General features: G+C 52.8%; 6 protein-coding genes across 6 annotated transcripts; 3 read left to right on the top strand and 3 right to left on the bottom strand.

Annotated features, from left to right (window-relative positions):
- The first annotated feature begins 1,358 nt into the window (after positions 1-1,358).
- On the top strand, positions 1,359-4,077 carry CC77DRAFT_1042858 (hypothetical protein). Its single transcript, XM_018527289.1, has 2 exons — positions 1,359-1,901; positions 1,950-4,077. The coding sequence occupies exons 1-2, from the start codon at positions 1,582-1,584 to the stop codon at positions 3,769-3,771; spliced, it is 2,142 nt and encodes a 713-aa protein (XP_018382558.1). The 5' UTR covers positions 1,359-1,581; the 3' UTR covers positions 3,772-4,077.
- A 1,257-nt stretch (positions 4,078-5,334) lies between these two features.
- On the top strand, positions 5,335-6,537 carry CC77DRAFT_1011612 (hypothetical protein; the record flags this gene model as incomplete). The annotated part of the gene is made up of 1 exon (XM_018523721.1): positions 5,335-6,537. One exon carries the CDS (start codon positions 5,335-5,337, stop codon positions 6,535-6,537), a length of 1,203 nt encoding a protein of 400 aa, XP_018382559.1.
- Positions 6,538-6,700: 163 nt separating this feature from the next.
- Positions 6,701-8,418, bottom strand: CC77DRAFT_1097602 (FAD-binding domain-containing protein; the record flags this gene model as incomplete). The annotated part of the gene is made up of 2 exons (XM_018529902.1): positions 6,701-8,269; positions 8,332-8,418. 2 exons carry the CDS (start codon positions 8,416-8,418, stop codon positions 6,701-6,703), a joined length of 1,656 nt encoding a protein of 551 aa, XP_018382560.1.
- A 1,568-nt stretch (positions 8,419-9,986) lies between these two features.
- CC77DRAFT_279941 (NAD(P)-binding protein) lies at positions 9,987-11,327 on the top strand. Its single transcript, XM_018530995.1, has one exon. The coding sequence runs from the start codon at positions 10,122-10,124 to the stop codon at positions 11,058-11,060; it is 939 nt and encodes a 312-aa protein (XP_018382561.1). The 5' UTR covers positions 9,987-10,121; the 3' UTR covers positions 11,061-11,327.
- On the bottom strand, positions 11,228-14,456 carry CC77DRAFT_1023311 (hypothetical protein). Its single transcript, XM_018525639.1, has 5 exons — positions 14,124-14,456; positions 13,416-13,896; positions 12,453-13,365; positions 12,143-12,406; positions 11,228-12,096 (listed from the first exon to the last, which is right to left on the bottom strand). Exons 1-5 carry the CDS (start codon positions 14,417-14,419, stop codon positions 11,408-11,410), a joined length of 2,643 nt encoding a protein of 880 aa, XP_018382562.1. The 5' UTR covers positions 14,420-14,456; the 3' UTR covers positions 11,228-11,407.
- A 163-nt stretch (positions 14,457-14,619) lies between these two features.
- Positions 14,620-15,229, bottom strand: CC77DRAFT_1023312 (Molybdopterin synthase sulfur carrier subunit). Its single transcript, XM_018525640.1, has one exon. It carries the CDS (start codon positions 15,015-15,017, stop codon positions 14,727-14,729), a length of 291 nt encoding a protein of 96 aa, XP_018382563.1. The 5' UTR covers positions 15,018-15,229; the 3' UTR covers positions 14,620-14,726.
- Positions 15,230-15,281: the final 52 nt, after the last annotated feature.

Here is a 15,281-nt window from a genome sequence, read left to right on the forward strand (position 1 = left end):
AATCCATCGTTCCCCCGGAGAGGTGCCGAACCAGCAAGCCATCTGTTTCAAGGAGATCGAGCTTTGAGGTATGGTCGTTGCGGGGTGGTTGGCACCGCGGACGTGCGCTTATCTCGATGAAGATGCATCGCGATATCTGCTATATAGACGGGATTAATCGCCACGGTTACAGGAGTGGCGTCAAGAGACGAGACGGTCGAAGCAGTACCCCCGCTTTGAGTTGTTGTGGCGACAATACAGTTCGGCCTTGTGCCAGCGTGCCCGCTTTGTTGCTCCTGGAAACCACGACAGGTCGCGAATGCTGACAGTCGGATGGACCCAAACAAGGTGAGGATCACAACTCTCAGACGGGATCCACGCGGTTGGACGTCATCGTGTGGGATACCATGTGCTCCTGCGGAGTCTTGCCCATGTTCTGCAGCAGCAGAGTATTGGAACTGTGGGGCCTGTCAGAGGGGCCGAAATGGCTCAACACCACTGATTGCAGGCATTGAACAGGTGACATGCAAATTGACAGCTTCAGCTTGCGAGGAGGCAATGCAACACTATTATATCAGCAGCGCACACCTCAGGCGTCCATGCAGCTGCTCTCGTTGCATTGCTGAGCCCACTTTGCCATGGCTCGCTGATGGCTTATTTTTAGCCTAGACTCTTCCGCCCGCGCCGTTCGAAGAGGACGCGTACGCTGGTGTCGGATGCAAGGCTAGGGGCGCTGATTAAGCCAATCACAGACAACGCCACCTTGTCTCTGCGAACGCCCAGGGGTTGAGCAACGGCCAAATCCTTCAGCACACAATTTCATCATTCGTCCAGCTTCGTCTGTCGCGGCAGGGGAAGGGGGATGCATAGACGCAATACTGGTCGTCTGTCGTAGGACCCGCCATCGACGTCAAGACTTGCAAGACGTCAAGAAAAAATAGAAGCTCCGCCCGACGTTGTTGAGGCGGGAAGGCAGGCCGTTGCATAGTGCGCTTTGCCATGGCTCATGCAGGGCCCGATAGAGTGAATTGATAGCTGGGCGCCATTTGATTTGGTGGCGGGCGGCACTCGACGATAACGCACCAGAGGCTTCAAGGCCGTCTTGGATGGGAACTCAGCAAAGACGCGGAGGGAGCGGATCGCCCATGATGAGCAGTAGCTGGAGAGCTTTGCGTGTCTTGGAATGGACCGGTGCATGGACTAGCCCATGCATTTCCGCCGTCTTGCTCCAGAAATCGGTGGTTGACCCTTGTAAGCTAGCGCTACAGCGACGGCAGGTGCGAAGCAGCGCTAGGCTGTCTGGGGCGAGCAACGAGGGAAAAAGGGTCGGTCGCTCCTTCTCAGCCCGCGCCCTCTTCCCCAACGCTCCAAGCCATCGCCATAATCCTGCCTTCGTCTCCAGGACAGTCACTCGTTTCACTCTCCGCTGTCGTCCCAAGTCTCTTGCTCCGTCTTGTCTTCCGACATCACTCGCGCGGCCGAGTATACCCATCACAACAAGTGCTACCCGCCTTCCCGAGCGACCTCCTTTGCGCAGCCTCGCCGCAGATGCGATAGGCAACCCACACGCTGTACAGCACATCCGCACATCTGATCACGACAATGGCCTCGCGATTCAATCCCGGCAAGCTGTTCATCCGAACGCGCTTCAACTACGAAAAGGTGCCCGGCCAGGACAGCCAGGCCTCATCACCGCTGCCGCTCTTCAGCAGCAAGTCATGGGGCAAGAAGTACAGCCAACCCGCCTGGGCCAACCGCCTCCAGCGCCCACGACTATCTTTCGCGCGTCTCATCACACTCGCCGTGACCATCGTGTTGCTGGCTTCGATGCTGGGCACGGGCATCTACAGGCGGCACAGGTGGAACCACCAGCACCAACCTGGCGATGAGCGGAAACAGTACCACTGGGAGCACTACCCACGGTAAGCATACTCACTTGCCACTGCAGGCATCGAATACTAATTTGCCAGGTTAAATGGCTTCTTCAACGGCGTTCGCACGCTCGTTCCCTACGGTGACTGGGTGTCTGAGCAGGACTTTGTCAAGTACTCGCAAAGCCCCAACCCAGAAGACAACATCAAGCCAAAGTGGCCGCACATGTCCAAGGAAGACAAGGAGCCACCGCTCGAGATGCAACCTTTCGACCCGTACAAATTCGACTCGCCCGAGTACCTCAAGGAGCACGACGAGGTAAAGCAATGCTATCTCGATGAGGAGGAGACTGTCGATCTCCCCGACATCTACGCCTATCCCGGTATTCCTCAGAACATGACTGCGCCTTTCTTCGGTTCCTACGAGGAGCTTGGCTTCGATGACAAGAAGTGTTTCGACCGCTTCGGTCGTCTTGGTCCCTATGGCTACTCGTACTCTCGCGATGAGGGTGGTCTTGACATGGACGGCAAGTCTGAAAAGGCTGGTGCTGATAAGCTCTGGAGCTACGAAAAGAAGGTCGACTACCGCAAGGTCAATTGGGCGTCTGCCATGAAGCGATGCCGCGAGAAGAACGCCCACCGCTTCAAGAAGAACACAACTGACGAGAGTGCACCTGCAAAGAAGAAGGTGCCCCGTCACGCCTACGTCCTTCGCACCTGGACCGGTTACAAGTACAGCGACTACCAGATTCTTACTCTGCGCGCCATGATCAACGAGCTCGCGCTCAAATCTGGGGGCGAGTACGATGTCCACTTCCTACTCCACGTCAAAGATGATAGCCTTCCTATCTGGTCTTCTGAGGAGATTTACCAAAAGGTCATTGAAGACAACTTGCCCAAGGAGTTCTGGGGCATGGCAACTCTCTGGTCCGAGCAGCAGATGCGCATGTACTACCCAGAGCCCTTCCCTAACAACGTTTACAACCACGCCAAAGCTCCCGTTCACTCTGTGTACCGCAGCGCTCACTTTGCGATGCAATGGTTCGCTCAGGCTCGTCCCGAGTACGACTTCTACTGGAACTGGGAGATGGATCTCCGTCTCAGCGGTCACTACTACGAGTTCCACAACCAGATTGGCGAATGGGCCAAGAAGCAACCCCGCAAGGGTCTGTGGGAGCGATCATCCCGCTACTACATTCCTGAGCTCCACGGCTCTTGGAAGAACTTCACCGACACGGTCGAGGAGGAGCTTTACAACAGCGATGAGAAGCCTGTTTGGGGCCCGCCCAAGTTCGAGAACACCGGCATGCTTCCCAGCCCTCCCGAGACCGAGCCCCCGCATTCATACTCTCAGGACAACTACGAGTGGGGTGTTGGTGAAGACGCCGACATAATCACATTCAACCCAATCTTTGACCCGGCCAAGACCAACTGGGTGTTCCGCGACGATGTCACAGGTTACGACCTCGAGCTTCCAGAGCCTCCGCGACGATGTGCCATTATTACTGTCTCGCGCCTGTCAAAACGTCTACTAGATCTCATGCACCGCGAAACATACTTGATGAAGCACCACATGTTCCCTGAAATGTGGCCACCAACAGTCGCATTCCACCACGGCCTCAAGGCCGTCTACGCTGCACACCCCGTGTACCTTGACCACAACTGGCCGCTCGAGGCTCTCGACGGCACTTTCAACAAGCCCCCAAAGCCAACTGACAGCGTTTTCGGCTGGGGTGAGCACAACCAGCTCGGCACCAGCTTCTACTACAACGCCGGTTTCTCATCCGAGTGGTGGCGGAGATGGCTCGGCTCCCGCGAGAACGACAAGGGCGGCCCAGTTGAAGAAGAGAACGGCACCGGCCGGTTATGCATGCGCAACACACTCTTCCACCCTGTCAAATACGAGAAGGGATCTGAGTGATTTTCCAAGCTTCGCAAATATACCCCTTTAATTGCTGGCTTTCTGGGTTTCCTTGTTAGTTGCTGTGTTTGCCGGTGCCGCAGACGTGCTTGTTGATAGATTCTCCTTCCCTCTCTTTTCCTGGTTTTCGCGTATTCAGCGCTCACTTAACAACTGTGGCGTTTTCAACATCGGGCGGCGTACATTGGCGTCTTCTTTCATGAATGAACATACAGTTCTTGTTTTTCGATTTCGTCTCTCCGGTACTACATACTCGAGCACCGGATTGTCTTATTTTTCTCGGTGTATACTTCACACGAACAAAAGCGGTGGAAAGTGTAATTAGCCGTTCAGAGCGGCGTCCGTTCTCTCAAATGGCGTGTTTGGATTTGAGCCATGGAGCTTTATTGGATCGTTGGCCAGCTGGTGGAACAGGAGGTTGCCTTTTGTTTTGCCAGCTGTGATCAGTACGTTTGGAGGAGCTCACCATGTTGATATGTGTAGATGATGGGAAACTTGTACTTGGGTTCTTTTTCCCCATGGTATAAATCAACCCAATGCTGGTCAGATTGTGTGGTTGTAGAATTATGAAATGCAATTCAAGTAATCACATAATCATGCAGTTGTGTTTGGGAAGTGATGCTATGGGTTCCAAACTGACACTCTACCTCGTTTGGGTTCATGCCTTGACGATGTTGATCGACAATGATGACGACAGAATGAATTTGAAACCCCAGTGTCTGTATGCGGCTCTTGATACCGTACATTAGCGTCACCATAATCAATCCATGGGTATTCCATCTCCTCTGGACCCGAGTTACTTGGCGGACCGAAGCGCACCTTTGCCAGCTAATAGCGCACCGGATCGTACCTGCACATCATCGAGTGGTATAGTGGAGAATCGCGGTAAATCGACTGAATGTCTGGTTCACCATCTACTCCTCAAAACATGATCTCTACTCGATCTCGCCGGTGGTTCCGATGACTTCCGATTGTGTTGTGCTATCGTATACCAAATCTAGCGCGACGCGTGTTTGCCATGCGGCATCGCACGTGCGGGCCTAGAGGACGCGCAGCCTAGCCTGCCAGACTTCACTGCCGCGCGCGTGGCTAGCCCGCACTTAGACTCCTTTCAATTTCAACGTCAACACGACACGCAAGCAGCAAACCTCACGATAACCGACAAACAACGAACCGGACACGCAAGATGCATCAATCCACTCCACATCCAGGGCAGCCCGCTAGCCTATTAGCCTCGGAAAAACCATGCGGGCTAGAAGCATGAGACGGGCGGCATAGGTCCTTGGCGCGTGCTTGATCTTCCTTGGCTCTGCACGTTGCCCCATCCTGTATTCCGCTGAATCGCCCACCATGTAGATACACGATAACGAGTCGTTGCGGCTCTTTGTTTATCCCCTCTTGTCAGCAAACGCCGTTTGATTTTTCCGCGGTCATCTTGCCATGCTTCGTTGCATCTACATACCTCTTCCTCCACTATAGCGTCCTTCATAATATAGGATAGTCCGGAACGCGACAACGAGGCGGTAGAACAATGCGCTTCATACCGACAAGGCCTCAGTCACGATGAGACTTCCCGTAGAACTTGCGCTCCTTATCGCGCCCTTCCTCCAGCTCATCACTGCGCTTCCTGTCGAACGCAGAAGCACACCTTTCCGCTCTCTCCGCGGCCTCACTCCCCTTGTCAACTCCTTTTCCAACGGGCATACGTACGCGCACGCGCCGACCAAATACTTCTACGAATCCACCTTCAACAGTCATTATGACGGCCGATTCGCTTCTTCTGAGGTTCCCTTCCAAGAACGAATATGGCACCTCAGGCTTATGTTGAAAGCGTATACGGAAACGATGGAAAGGATTGGGGTACAAACGTGGATCATGCACGGGGTATTGCTAGGTTGGTGGTGGGGTGGAGGCCTAATGCCGTGGGATAAGGACTTGGATTTCATTGTAGAAGAGGAAGGAGCTGCAGAACTAGGAACATGGTGGAACATGACAGTCCATCATTTCGATGCTCGGGACCTAGGGCTCGAGATTGCACTAGACAACAGAGAGAATCAAGTCAAGCAAGGAAATGAATTGCTCGATTTGAAACAGCACCATGAAGACGAAGACACCCGCTCAAAACGTCTCGCATGGGAAGAAGACTTCAAAACAACCGGCAAAAAATACCTGATTGAGGTAAACCCAAATTACACCAATAAATCGACATCAGATATCTACAACCATATCGACATCCGCTGGATCGATGTTTCCACCGGTCTCTACATCGACATTACAACCATCCACGTCGGAGAAAAAAGGGAACTCGCTGATTCCCCCTACTCCAGCACGCACCCCTCAGCCCACGAAGCCGACCCCGATGCCTTCGATAGCGAAACCCAACTCTACGTCAAAGACACACACGCCTACCTCTCCACGCAGCTCTTTCCCCTCCGACAATCTACATTCGAAGGCGTGAAGGTCAAAGTACCATATGCGTACGAAGAAGTGCTGATGGAGGAATATGGGTCAGACGCCCTGACTGAGGACTGGTATAATGGGTACCAGTTTGACAAGGAAAGTAAGCAGTGGAAGAAACAGCATGAGCCGAGTGAGGAACAAAAAGAGTACTTTATGGAGAAGAATGGGAAGGATGTAGGGAGATTGAGTAGTACAGGGAGGATTGGACATGGATGGAGAGGGCAGGGTGCGCTTGAAGGGGCTTTGAAGGAGGAGGGGGCGCAGGTGGGTGTTGAAGATCTAGAGGCGGGGAGATGGACGGAGTAGGTCGACTTGTGAAAACAAGATAAGCTGAGGCAAAGGACTCAGCTATTATTCCTATCTAAGATCTATCTTATGGCTTGGTTAAGGTACTAAGTTCTAATTGTGCAAAACCTCACACAATGACTCCTTTTGCCTCTTGTACTACCCTCGCATGACACGCGAGATGTTAAAATCCGTAAGCAAAATTCGGCCAAACATCCTCAGTAGCCCTTTTTTCGAGCCGCCCATCCCGCTCATCATACTTCCACTCTTCACTCCCAATGCATCGTCTACACCATAACAGATTCTCTGGATCATACTTCGCCTTGATAGCGCGAAGACGGGGGTAATTGGGTCCGTACATGGCTTCTTGGAAATTAGGCTCGTACTTGTCGACCTCATTGACATAGCACCCAGAGTCCGGTGAAAGTCCCCTCATAGCTCTGCCTGTTCTGTTCGTTGATGATTCCTGGAACTCGCGTACGGTAGTCTCGGGAAGAACAGTATCCCACGCAGATTTCACAATCATGTGAACGGTTGCTTTGCGCCATGCTGGGTTCAACGCGCTATCTACTGGCTTTGGGGAAGCGATTAGAGCGCCGGCGAGGATATGGCTTGACATGCCTTTCTCGTAGTCTGCTGCCTGGGGTCCAATACTTTCGAACATACGGACACTAGCCTCGATGTCTTGGGTCAGCGAGTCCGCAGTTAGAAGGCGGGTCGTGGATATCACACCGCCGGGTCCGGAGGAGGAGTCGCGGGTTTGCTTTGGGAGACCATTGTAGGCGTCTATCCAGCGAGAGTACGTGGTCAGGTTGGACATTGTGATAGAGACGAGATTACTAGATTCGCGTGCTGGGGCGAGGAAGTTCTCCATAGCGGTCGTCAAACTCGAGTTCGATTTGTCGTACGCCATGAAGTACCCACCCATGGCTAGAGGACCGTTTTTAGCACCAGCAATGGTGTAGTAACCTTGGAAACCTGCTTCGTTCACTGCTGGCATGTTGGCGTGAAGCGTGGCAACTAGTCTCCACCATTCCTTCGCATCAGTGTTGTTCTTGCCTTGGATATTCCAGAGCCAGACAGCCGTTCGCGGCATAGGGTATGCCTTCATCGTTATCTGTGTTATGACGCCAAATGTGCCGCCACCGCCGCCGCGGGTAGCCCAGAAGATGTCACTGTTTTGGCATTCGTTTGCGACAAGGATATCGCCAGTGGGCGTTACGATTTCGAATTCGAAGATGTTGTCGGCGCCCATGCCGTAGCTGCTTGTGAGCCAGCCGTGTCCACCGCCTGTCGCCCAACCGACGATACCTACGGTGTCGAAGGTGCCACCAACGGTTACAGCATTGTATTTGGCTAGGGCTTGGAATGTTTCGTCGTCTTGTTGACCGGCACCTAGTGTGGCGGCCATGTGGGAGTGGTTCGCTGAACAAGATTGAGGTGTGTACGACTCGTGGAAGTCGACGCCTTTCATTTCACCTGTTGCAATGAACAGAGCGCCGCAGGTTGAACTGCGTCCGTAACCAGCATGACCGGTGTTGTTGACGTTGATCTTGAGATTGTGTTCGTTGGCGAAGTTGAGGGTGGCTTGTACGTCTTTTGCGTTCGTTGCGTTGACGATCCAGGTTTCGCTTCCTGGCCCTCCTTCGGGGCAGACGGAACTAGGAAGTGTGGTGGGTAGAACGCGGCCTGTGAGTGTCTCATTGAGAGACGTCCATGTTGTCGGTGAAGGCCAGCAGGGGTCGGATGGAATCTGGTGTCGTGTTAAATCAGCTGTCAAAGGATTAAGAGTGCTTAAGAGTGGCATGAACGTACGCATTTTGCAGTCGAGTTTGACACGGCGAGACCTTCAGAGCAGAGCGCTAGAAGAGCCGTAAAGCTCAAGATCTTCTGGGTTACCATGCTGGTTGATGATTTGTTGATGAAATGAGCCCTGTAAAAGCAGCTGATCTGAAGTTTTATACCTCTTCTCCAAATTGGACATTACACATAGTGTCGAAAGAAAGGTACCACTGACCCATCTGCTTCGCCGCATTAAGGAGTTGTTGCGAATCCGGTGTCCATGTTGTACCAAGAGTAGTTTAGGCCCCATTCGCGTATTCTCTCTCTTAACGTATTCGGCCTCACCCCAAGCACTAGTGCAAGCTAGCCCCCCGCATTATAGTGACAAGCTTTACTGTTACGCCAGTTTTGTTATTCCACGAAAGTAGGATCCACCCTTAGGTGCGAGTACGCGTATTCAAGCTCTCTGGTCGTACCGTACTCCGTATGTCGTCACTGCTTACGGGTGTGGCTAGCTGTGTCCACCGTTAACAACGTTCCTAGAGATGTGGGTGCTACCCAAACGGCGATTACAATTCTCAACCAACCTCTTAGGCAACTTAGAGGTTTACAAGCCAGTCTTTACGCGCGTCTCTCCCACATCAATCTCTTTCGCCATACCTCTCTCCGTCAAACCACTACGCTCGAGCTGATCAACCACCTTCTTTGTAAGTCTGAACGCCCATATTCCCGGATGGAGAACATCCTACGAGCAACTCGGTCATTTCACTCAGCAAAGTATTCCCTATAGAACCGTGGGAGCTGGATTCTCTGTGGGAAGTGTATCGATAGTCGAGATTTTGCATTTTCTCAATGATAAGCTGAGAACGCGAGCACGGCAACGATGACAAGTATCAACGCGTGGCTTCGCAACTTCATAGCAATAAATCGCTCATAATACATGTTCGATAGAAGAGCGTTGGTGTATGTTTTGGCCTGGGGACGATGACCGGTAGCGGGCATTAAAGGGTTTGTCCAGATGCCTATTTCGTGATTATTCTTTGCCATGTCTCAGACCACGAGTCCAGTACGTCCAGCTCAGTCCGCACAGCGGACGAGAGCGATACCTGCTTGAAGCTAGCGGCAGGCGCGTCCATTGAGCGCGGTTGCAACCACATCATGCCTCATGGTACCGCATACAGAAAGCAAAAGCACCGAGGGCGGTGTTTTCGTCAAATACGGAGGCAAAAAGCTATGTTCAAAAGCTGATGACAAAGTACGCGATGCGTAGAGAGCGAAGTCGCGAAAGGTAGGTGGAACCCCGCAAATAGCAGGCAAGTCTTAGGGTATTAGAGGAGTTAAGCCTCGCCAAGTCTCGGATCCGACCCTAGCTCGGTCTCCGAGAACGCCGTCGACATCTCCGACATGTTTTCAACAACAGCGACAACTGGCGCAGGCGGCCTTACAGCAGGAACCAGCGAGATCTATTACGTGATTGGAGCGATTGACAACAGAAATGATACTTCGGAACGATCCTCTAGCGGCATGAAGAGCCTCACGACGACGATTTTCTAGAAATGGTGAAGACCCTAAAGCCGTAAATTCCGGTGTGTATAGCCGTAGGCTCTCATGATGGTTGGAGGTGTGTGGCTTGATGCAATGAGCTAGAGTAGAAAGAAGGATCGCGCACACCCATTTCAGAGAGTATATAAGTAAAGGCCAGGTTTGATGTTCAAGTCTACCAGTTACAAGCTTCATCATCTCCAATATTGAACTATCTCCTCAACATTATCAATCAGTACCTGAATTTCGAAACGATCAACACCACCGTCGACACTCTCACAATGTCCAAATCGACCATTGCAGTCTTTGGTGCCTCGGGCAATCAAGGCAACTCAGTCGTCCGCACCATCCTGACCACCCCCTCGCTCTCCGCAATGTACAACGTCCGCGCCCTTTCTCGCTCCACCACTTCCTCCGCCATGCAGGACCTGAGATCCTTAGGCGCAGAGCTCGTCCAAGCTGACATGGACGACCCGTCCACCCTCCCTACCGCCCTTTCCGGCTGCACCTCCGTCTTCCTTGTAACAACAACTCAATACACCGGCTCCACCCGCGAAGTCGAAACACGCCAGGCCAAAGCAGTGTGCGAAGAAGCTATCAAGCAAGGAGTCAAATACATCATCTTCAGCTCCATGTCGCACCCATACAAGATCAGCGGGGGAAAGTTGAAGAACGTAGAGCATTTTGACGACAAAGCCGAGATCGAGACGTACATCCGTACCCTACCTGTTAAGAGTGCTTTCTTCGCTCCAGCATCTTTCATGCAGAATCTGCTAGACAGAATGAAACCACGTCCTTCTCCCGCCGGCGACGGTACTTTTGTTCTAGCAGACATGTTACCTGGAAACACGCCCGTGCCGTACATTGACATCACCGAGACTGGAAAGTGGATCGCTCCCATTCTCGCTGAGCCAGAGAAATACGCGGGCAACTTCTTCGCTGCGGGTGAGGGCCTTTACACGCCGGATGACATTGCGAGTGTTATGAGTAAGGTGACAGGCAAGACAGTGAAGCATGTCCAGCTTCCTGATGAGGTTGTCAAGAGCTTTTTCCCGGAAGGGCTTAGGGAGCAGTTGTATGAGATGTGGGTGTTGAACAGGGAGTATGGGTACTATGGTGAGGGACAGAAAGAGGCTGTGCAGTGGGCCAAAGAGCAAGCAGCGGGCGAGCTTACGGGCCTAGAGGCGTTCTTAAAGAAGGTTGAGTTCAAGTTGGAGTGAGTATGAGTGGGGATAACATATGGTAACATGCCGGTCACAGTCACCCGACTAGGCGAATACATGAACTTTCCAATAATAAGACAGTCCCATGAACTGGAAAGAGGCATCCGGCGGCGCTGATGCGCGCTTCAAAGTGGTCAGCTGGAATAGTACGAAAATGTTACACACACTTTGGGTTTCGTTAATTGTGTATTGTTACATGCTTTCTATACTTGTTTCGCCGAGGTTCGTTACAAATGATACATCTTTACTGTACAATTCACGCGCAAACCATGCACCGTTACACTTCTGCCCGGACTATGCACACGTAACTGCACTATCGAAACCCACATCGGACATCGGACATCTCAAAATCCGTTGTAGCCCTGCATATTAGGATCAGTGGGGTAGCTCCACATTGCCATCGAATCTGGGATGAAGAGCGCCGACAGATCTGCATCCGAGCCTGTACCAAGGTCAAACTGTGTGAAGTCAAAGTTGATGTCGAATGGCTGTTGCGGGCCAAAACCCATCATCTCAGGCGTAGGTTGCGCATTCATGTTTGGATACCAGTTCGGCATGGCTTGCTGGGAATGTTGCGCATGTGCTTGTAGAGCGGCTTGTGCTTGTTGCTGAGAACGAGAATGCGCTTGCGTCTGTTGCTGTTGTGAAGCAGCATTATTACTGCTACCCATGGCGACTTCGGAGAGGAGATGGAGTGGTGTTTGATTTGCGGGCTCTTGGCGAGTGGAAGGTCGGGATGGTTGTTGACTAGCGTTACGAGCGGATTCGTGGTCGGTTTCAGTTTGGTGGTCGCTAGAGGCACCTTCTTTGATGTGGGTAAATCGTTCCTGTAAGCGCTTGGCGACAAAGTAGAATTTTCCATGGGGTGATTGGGCATCGCGGGAAACAATGGCGTTGAACATGGAGACCAATTGTTCGGTGTAGGCCTCGATTTCAAGATCTTCCTTCTTGATGATGCTCCCCACTTCGCCAGAGCTCGTCACCGACACCCACATCTTCATCAGGCAGACGATGGCGTAGATTGCCCGGACACCTGGGATTTGTTAGCACGGAACATGGGGAATGGGTGAGAAACTTACAGAAGATCACAGGCAGAGTTAGGAGAATGTCTAGTTCGATACTCAGTATCGTGTCTAGGATACCATGGGTAGCGGTGAGACAGTCACCCAGAGCGCCTATATGTGCCGGGCCGACAGGACCGTCTTTCTTGGCTGCAATGATGACTGACGGAGATAGTGCGTCCGTGGTGTAAGGGGGCTGCAAATCAGCAGAGCCTTGATTCTGATGCAGCGCGATTTCATGGAGGTAAAGATTCGTGACATGTTCTGCCAAGCGGAGGGTTGCTGCGATGGTCAGTGTGGGTGCGGCATGTGTTCCGATACAACTTACGATCGACGTCTCCCAAAGAGGCGTTCTCCTCCCTCAAGCTATTCAGTTCATTCTCGAAGATCTTCAGGGCATATATAACCTTCGGATCGGAGATGGCAACCTCAACCGAGGGATCGTCCATACAAAACTCGACCGATATCTTCTCTCCTATGTGCGCCATCTTGACTTGCTGACAGAGTAGTCTATCCGATGGGAGTGCTTCGGGCGAGGTCTCAAGTATGCGAACACTCTCCGCCATGTAGTTGGTCCAACGAAGTAAAATCGGTCGTCGCAGGACCATGGTGATACTCATACAGAGATAGTAGCAGACGAGGAACGTTCGGCGGGCCTCGACGCTGCTAGAGTTTGGATGAAACCTCTTGAATGGACCAACCGAAAGCTTCATGACATTTGGTGTTGCCTTTCTTCCAAGGCCTAGGTCGAGAGCCATGACTGCAGCGCAATTGACCATCATGTAGAAGTTGTGCTGCTCAAAGTGGAGGGGTGGACGGTACCAAAGCACAGAGATGTGTAGTGCCTGAACAATCTCGAGCGATTTCTCTCCGTTGCGCCAGATGATGTCAGCAAGCTGGTCCTTGAGGAGTTTGGTCAACTCGCGTTGTGTCTCTTGTGATACCAACTGCTCTGCGCTCCCGTGCGAGGACCCAGCCAAAACAGCGAGGAAGAGAAGCGGTTTCTTCTCTCGGACTTCACGGGCTGTGGTGCCAGGAGGGAACGGCACGGCTGGGAAATGCGGGCAGATCTCGTTGACATAGCGAAAGAAGACGCGCTCTGCAATGTCAGGCGTCATAAGATTGTCGATTAGAATATTGATGTGCGAGTGGTCAGCGTGAATCTTGTTCTTGCTGGTCCGCTTCATCTCCGGGTGCTCTGCTAAGTCACGATGGATGGCATCCATGTCCTCGGGGATCGTCTGAAATGTTAGCTCTGGCCGCGCGTGCGTTTGACCTGACTACTCACAGCGTGTGATGTGTTGTCCAGCTTCCTGCGCTTTGGCTCAGGTGCTCTCTGCATATTCTGGGCTGGCCCGTAGCCGGGCGGTATGTCTGGGTACCTGCCAGCCGGAGGCTGAGACCAATCGTGCTCGAGTGATCCCATGCGGTACTGGCCTTCAACCGGCATAGGCATAGAATCGGCAGAGGCCCCGGGTTGTGGTATGCCTCCATGATGCCTGATCTCGGGTGCGCCTGCCTTTTGTGCATGCAATGTCGCTGTCAATGCATCGATCTTGCGCTCAAGTTCGGCGACTCTGCTGTCGGCCTTCTTTTGGCGCTTCCGGGTTGGTGGTGTCGTAATGCAAGGTCGACCTGCCTTGGCGCAACGTCTACATGACACGTCCGGTCGCTCTTGGTCGCAGCGAACCTTTAGTCCTCGACATGAGTCGCATGCTCTAGGGCGCTTGAGGTCGGCGGGGGATTTGGCAGAACCTGGAGTTCCGTGGGCGCTGTTGGTCAGTGTTAGCGTATATCCACTGGTGATGGTTTGTTGTTGTCGAGCGCACTGGCGACTGCACGCGTTGCTTTCAGGGACAATCATCTGAGAGAGCCAAGAGGCTTTCAACTGGTTTGGACGCGTATCGCGCCTGTCGCAGCCATTGAAGCATGCAGTCTGCGCTTTGCGACACAGCGCGCCAGCTGCCGCGACGGCGCAGGTTGGGCTTCTACAACGTACCCATCGTGGTCGCCATCGTCCTCGTGGTCGTCGTCATCGTGCGACGCCTCTGGTCCGGTTGGCGATGTCTGCTCGAGGGCGGGATCGAGTATGTTTCCTAGTGGGGCAGGCTGCGATAGCTGTGAGAGCTGCGGGGGTTGAGGGAGGGATTGGGCATGGTGTTGAGCGGTGGGTGACGGAAGGTAGTATGGATGGCCGGTGTTTTGCTGCTGTGCAGACGTGTAGATCTGCGGCCGCGACGGTTGCACTGAGGATGCACTCGCGAAGAGTCTCGGGTCTATTTCGTGGTCTGCCATTTGGTTTCTGAGACCAAATCGCTTTCGTCGGCGCGTCGGTGGTCGTATATGCCGCGCAGGTGGATCGAGCCTGGCTGTCAGAGAACGTCAGGCGCTAGGCCCAATGGGGCTTCGAGCTTTTCCGCACTTTCATTTGACTGACGCTGGCACGACTCCAGCAGCAGGACGAACCGGGCGCTCGAGTTGCTATGGGACGTAACTTCACTAAGCATCATACATTATTTGCGCGACTACGGTAGGCGCTATCATTGTGGAGGACATGGCTCATAACATCGTTAACTACATACTACATAAACCACTCCGTGAGCTATCCCGAGCTCACGGGCGGGATAATGGCAACCTCGTCGCCTTCAACAATCTCCTTGTCTGCATCCTCAGCATCGTCCTCCCCGACATCAACGTACTCCATGTTGACTGTCATAGCACAGCTGCTCAACACCTTGTTGCGAATGTCCGGATATCTCTCTTCCAGCATAGTGAAGACATCGCGAGCTCGTACAGGAGCAGGAAGATGTTCACTGGTCTTGCCTGTGAAGGTTGAAGCCGCTGCAAAGTACAGGATAGAGAAGTGGCCCTTGGGCGCTTTGGCAGATGCCATGATGCCTGTTGAGACACGTTAGATGCGCATCGCAACATGGACAGATAACAAGTCGAGATGTGAAGATTTCAATCAGGAAAAAATTTGTTCCGCAGTCTCGCCGAAGCGACGTCGGATAATACATGCTATAATTTTGAATACATCATGAAGTCGGGGGTGAAGAGGAGGAGACGGTGTACATACCTTGGGCGTAGTGTGGTGTAAGAAAGAGCGACGGAGGTGTGCAGAAGAAACATGTGTTCGCGCGGCGACTTAGCGTCCTCG

This window comes from Alternaria alternata (assembly GCF_001642055.1).
Source record: "Alternaria alternata strain SRC1lrK2f unplaced genomic scaffold CC77scaffold_19, whole genome shotgun sequence".
Classification (NCBI taxonomy): Eukaryota; Fungi; Ascomycota; class Dothideomycetes; order Pleosporales; family Pleosporaceae; genus Alternaria; species Alternaria alternata.

What these genes read in the sequence shown, in the direction of transcription:
- CC77DRAFT_279941 (XM_018530995.1), top strand. Translation starts at nt 10,122, where the DNA reads ATGTCCAAATCGACCATTGCAGTCTTTGGTGCCTCGGGCAATCAAGGC.
- CC77DRAFT_1023312 (XM_018525640.1), bottom strand. Translation starts at nt 15,017, where the DNA reads ATGGCATCTGCCAAAGCGCCCAAGGGCCACTTCTCTATCCTGTACTTT.
- CC77DRAFT_1023311 (XM_018525639.1), bottom strand. Translation starts at nt 14,419, where the DNA reads ATGGCAGACCACGAAATAGACCCGAGACTCTTCGCGAGTGCATCCTCA. An exon ending in AGCTGGACAACACATCACAC is followed by an intron (nt 13,366 to 13,415) that starts GCTGTGAGTAGT and finishes CTAACATTTCAG; the next exon opens with ACGATCCCCGAGGACATGGA. An exon ending in AACTCTGCCTGTGATCTTCT is followed by an intron (nt 12,097 to 12,142) that starts GTAAGTTTCTCA and finishes AACAAATCCCAG; the next exon opens with GTGTCCGGGCAATCTACGCC.
- CC77DRAFT_1042858 (XM_018527289.1), top strand. Translation starts at nt 1,582, where the DNA reads ATGGCCTCGCGATTCAATCCCGGCAAGCTGTTCATCCGAACGCGCTTC. An exon ending in CACTGGGAGCACTACCCACG is followed by an intron (nt 1,902 to 1,949) that starts GTAAGCATACTC and finishes CTAATTTGCCAG; the next exon opens with GTTAAATGGCTTCTTCAACG.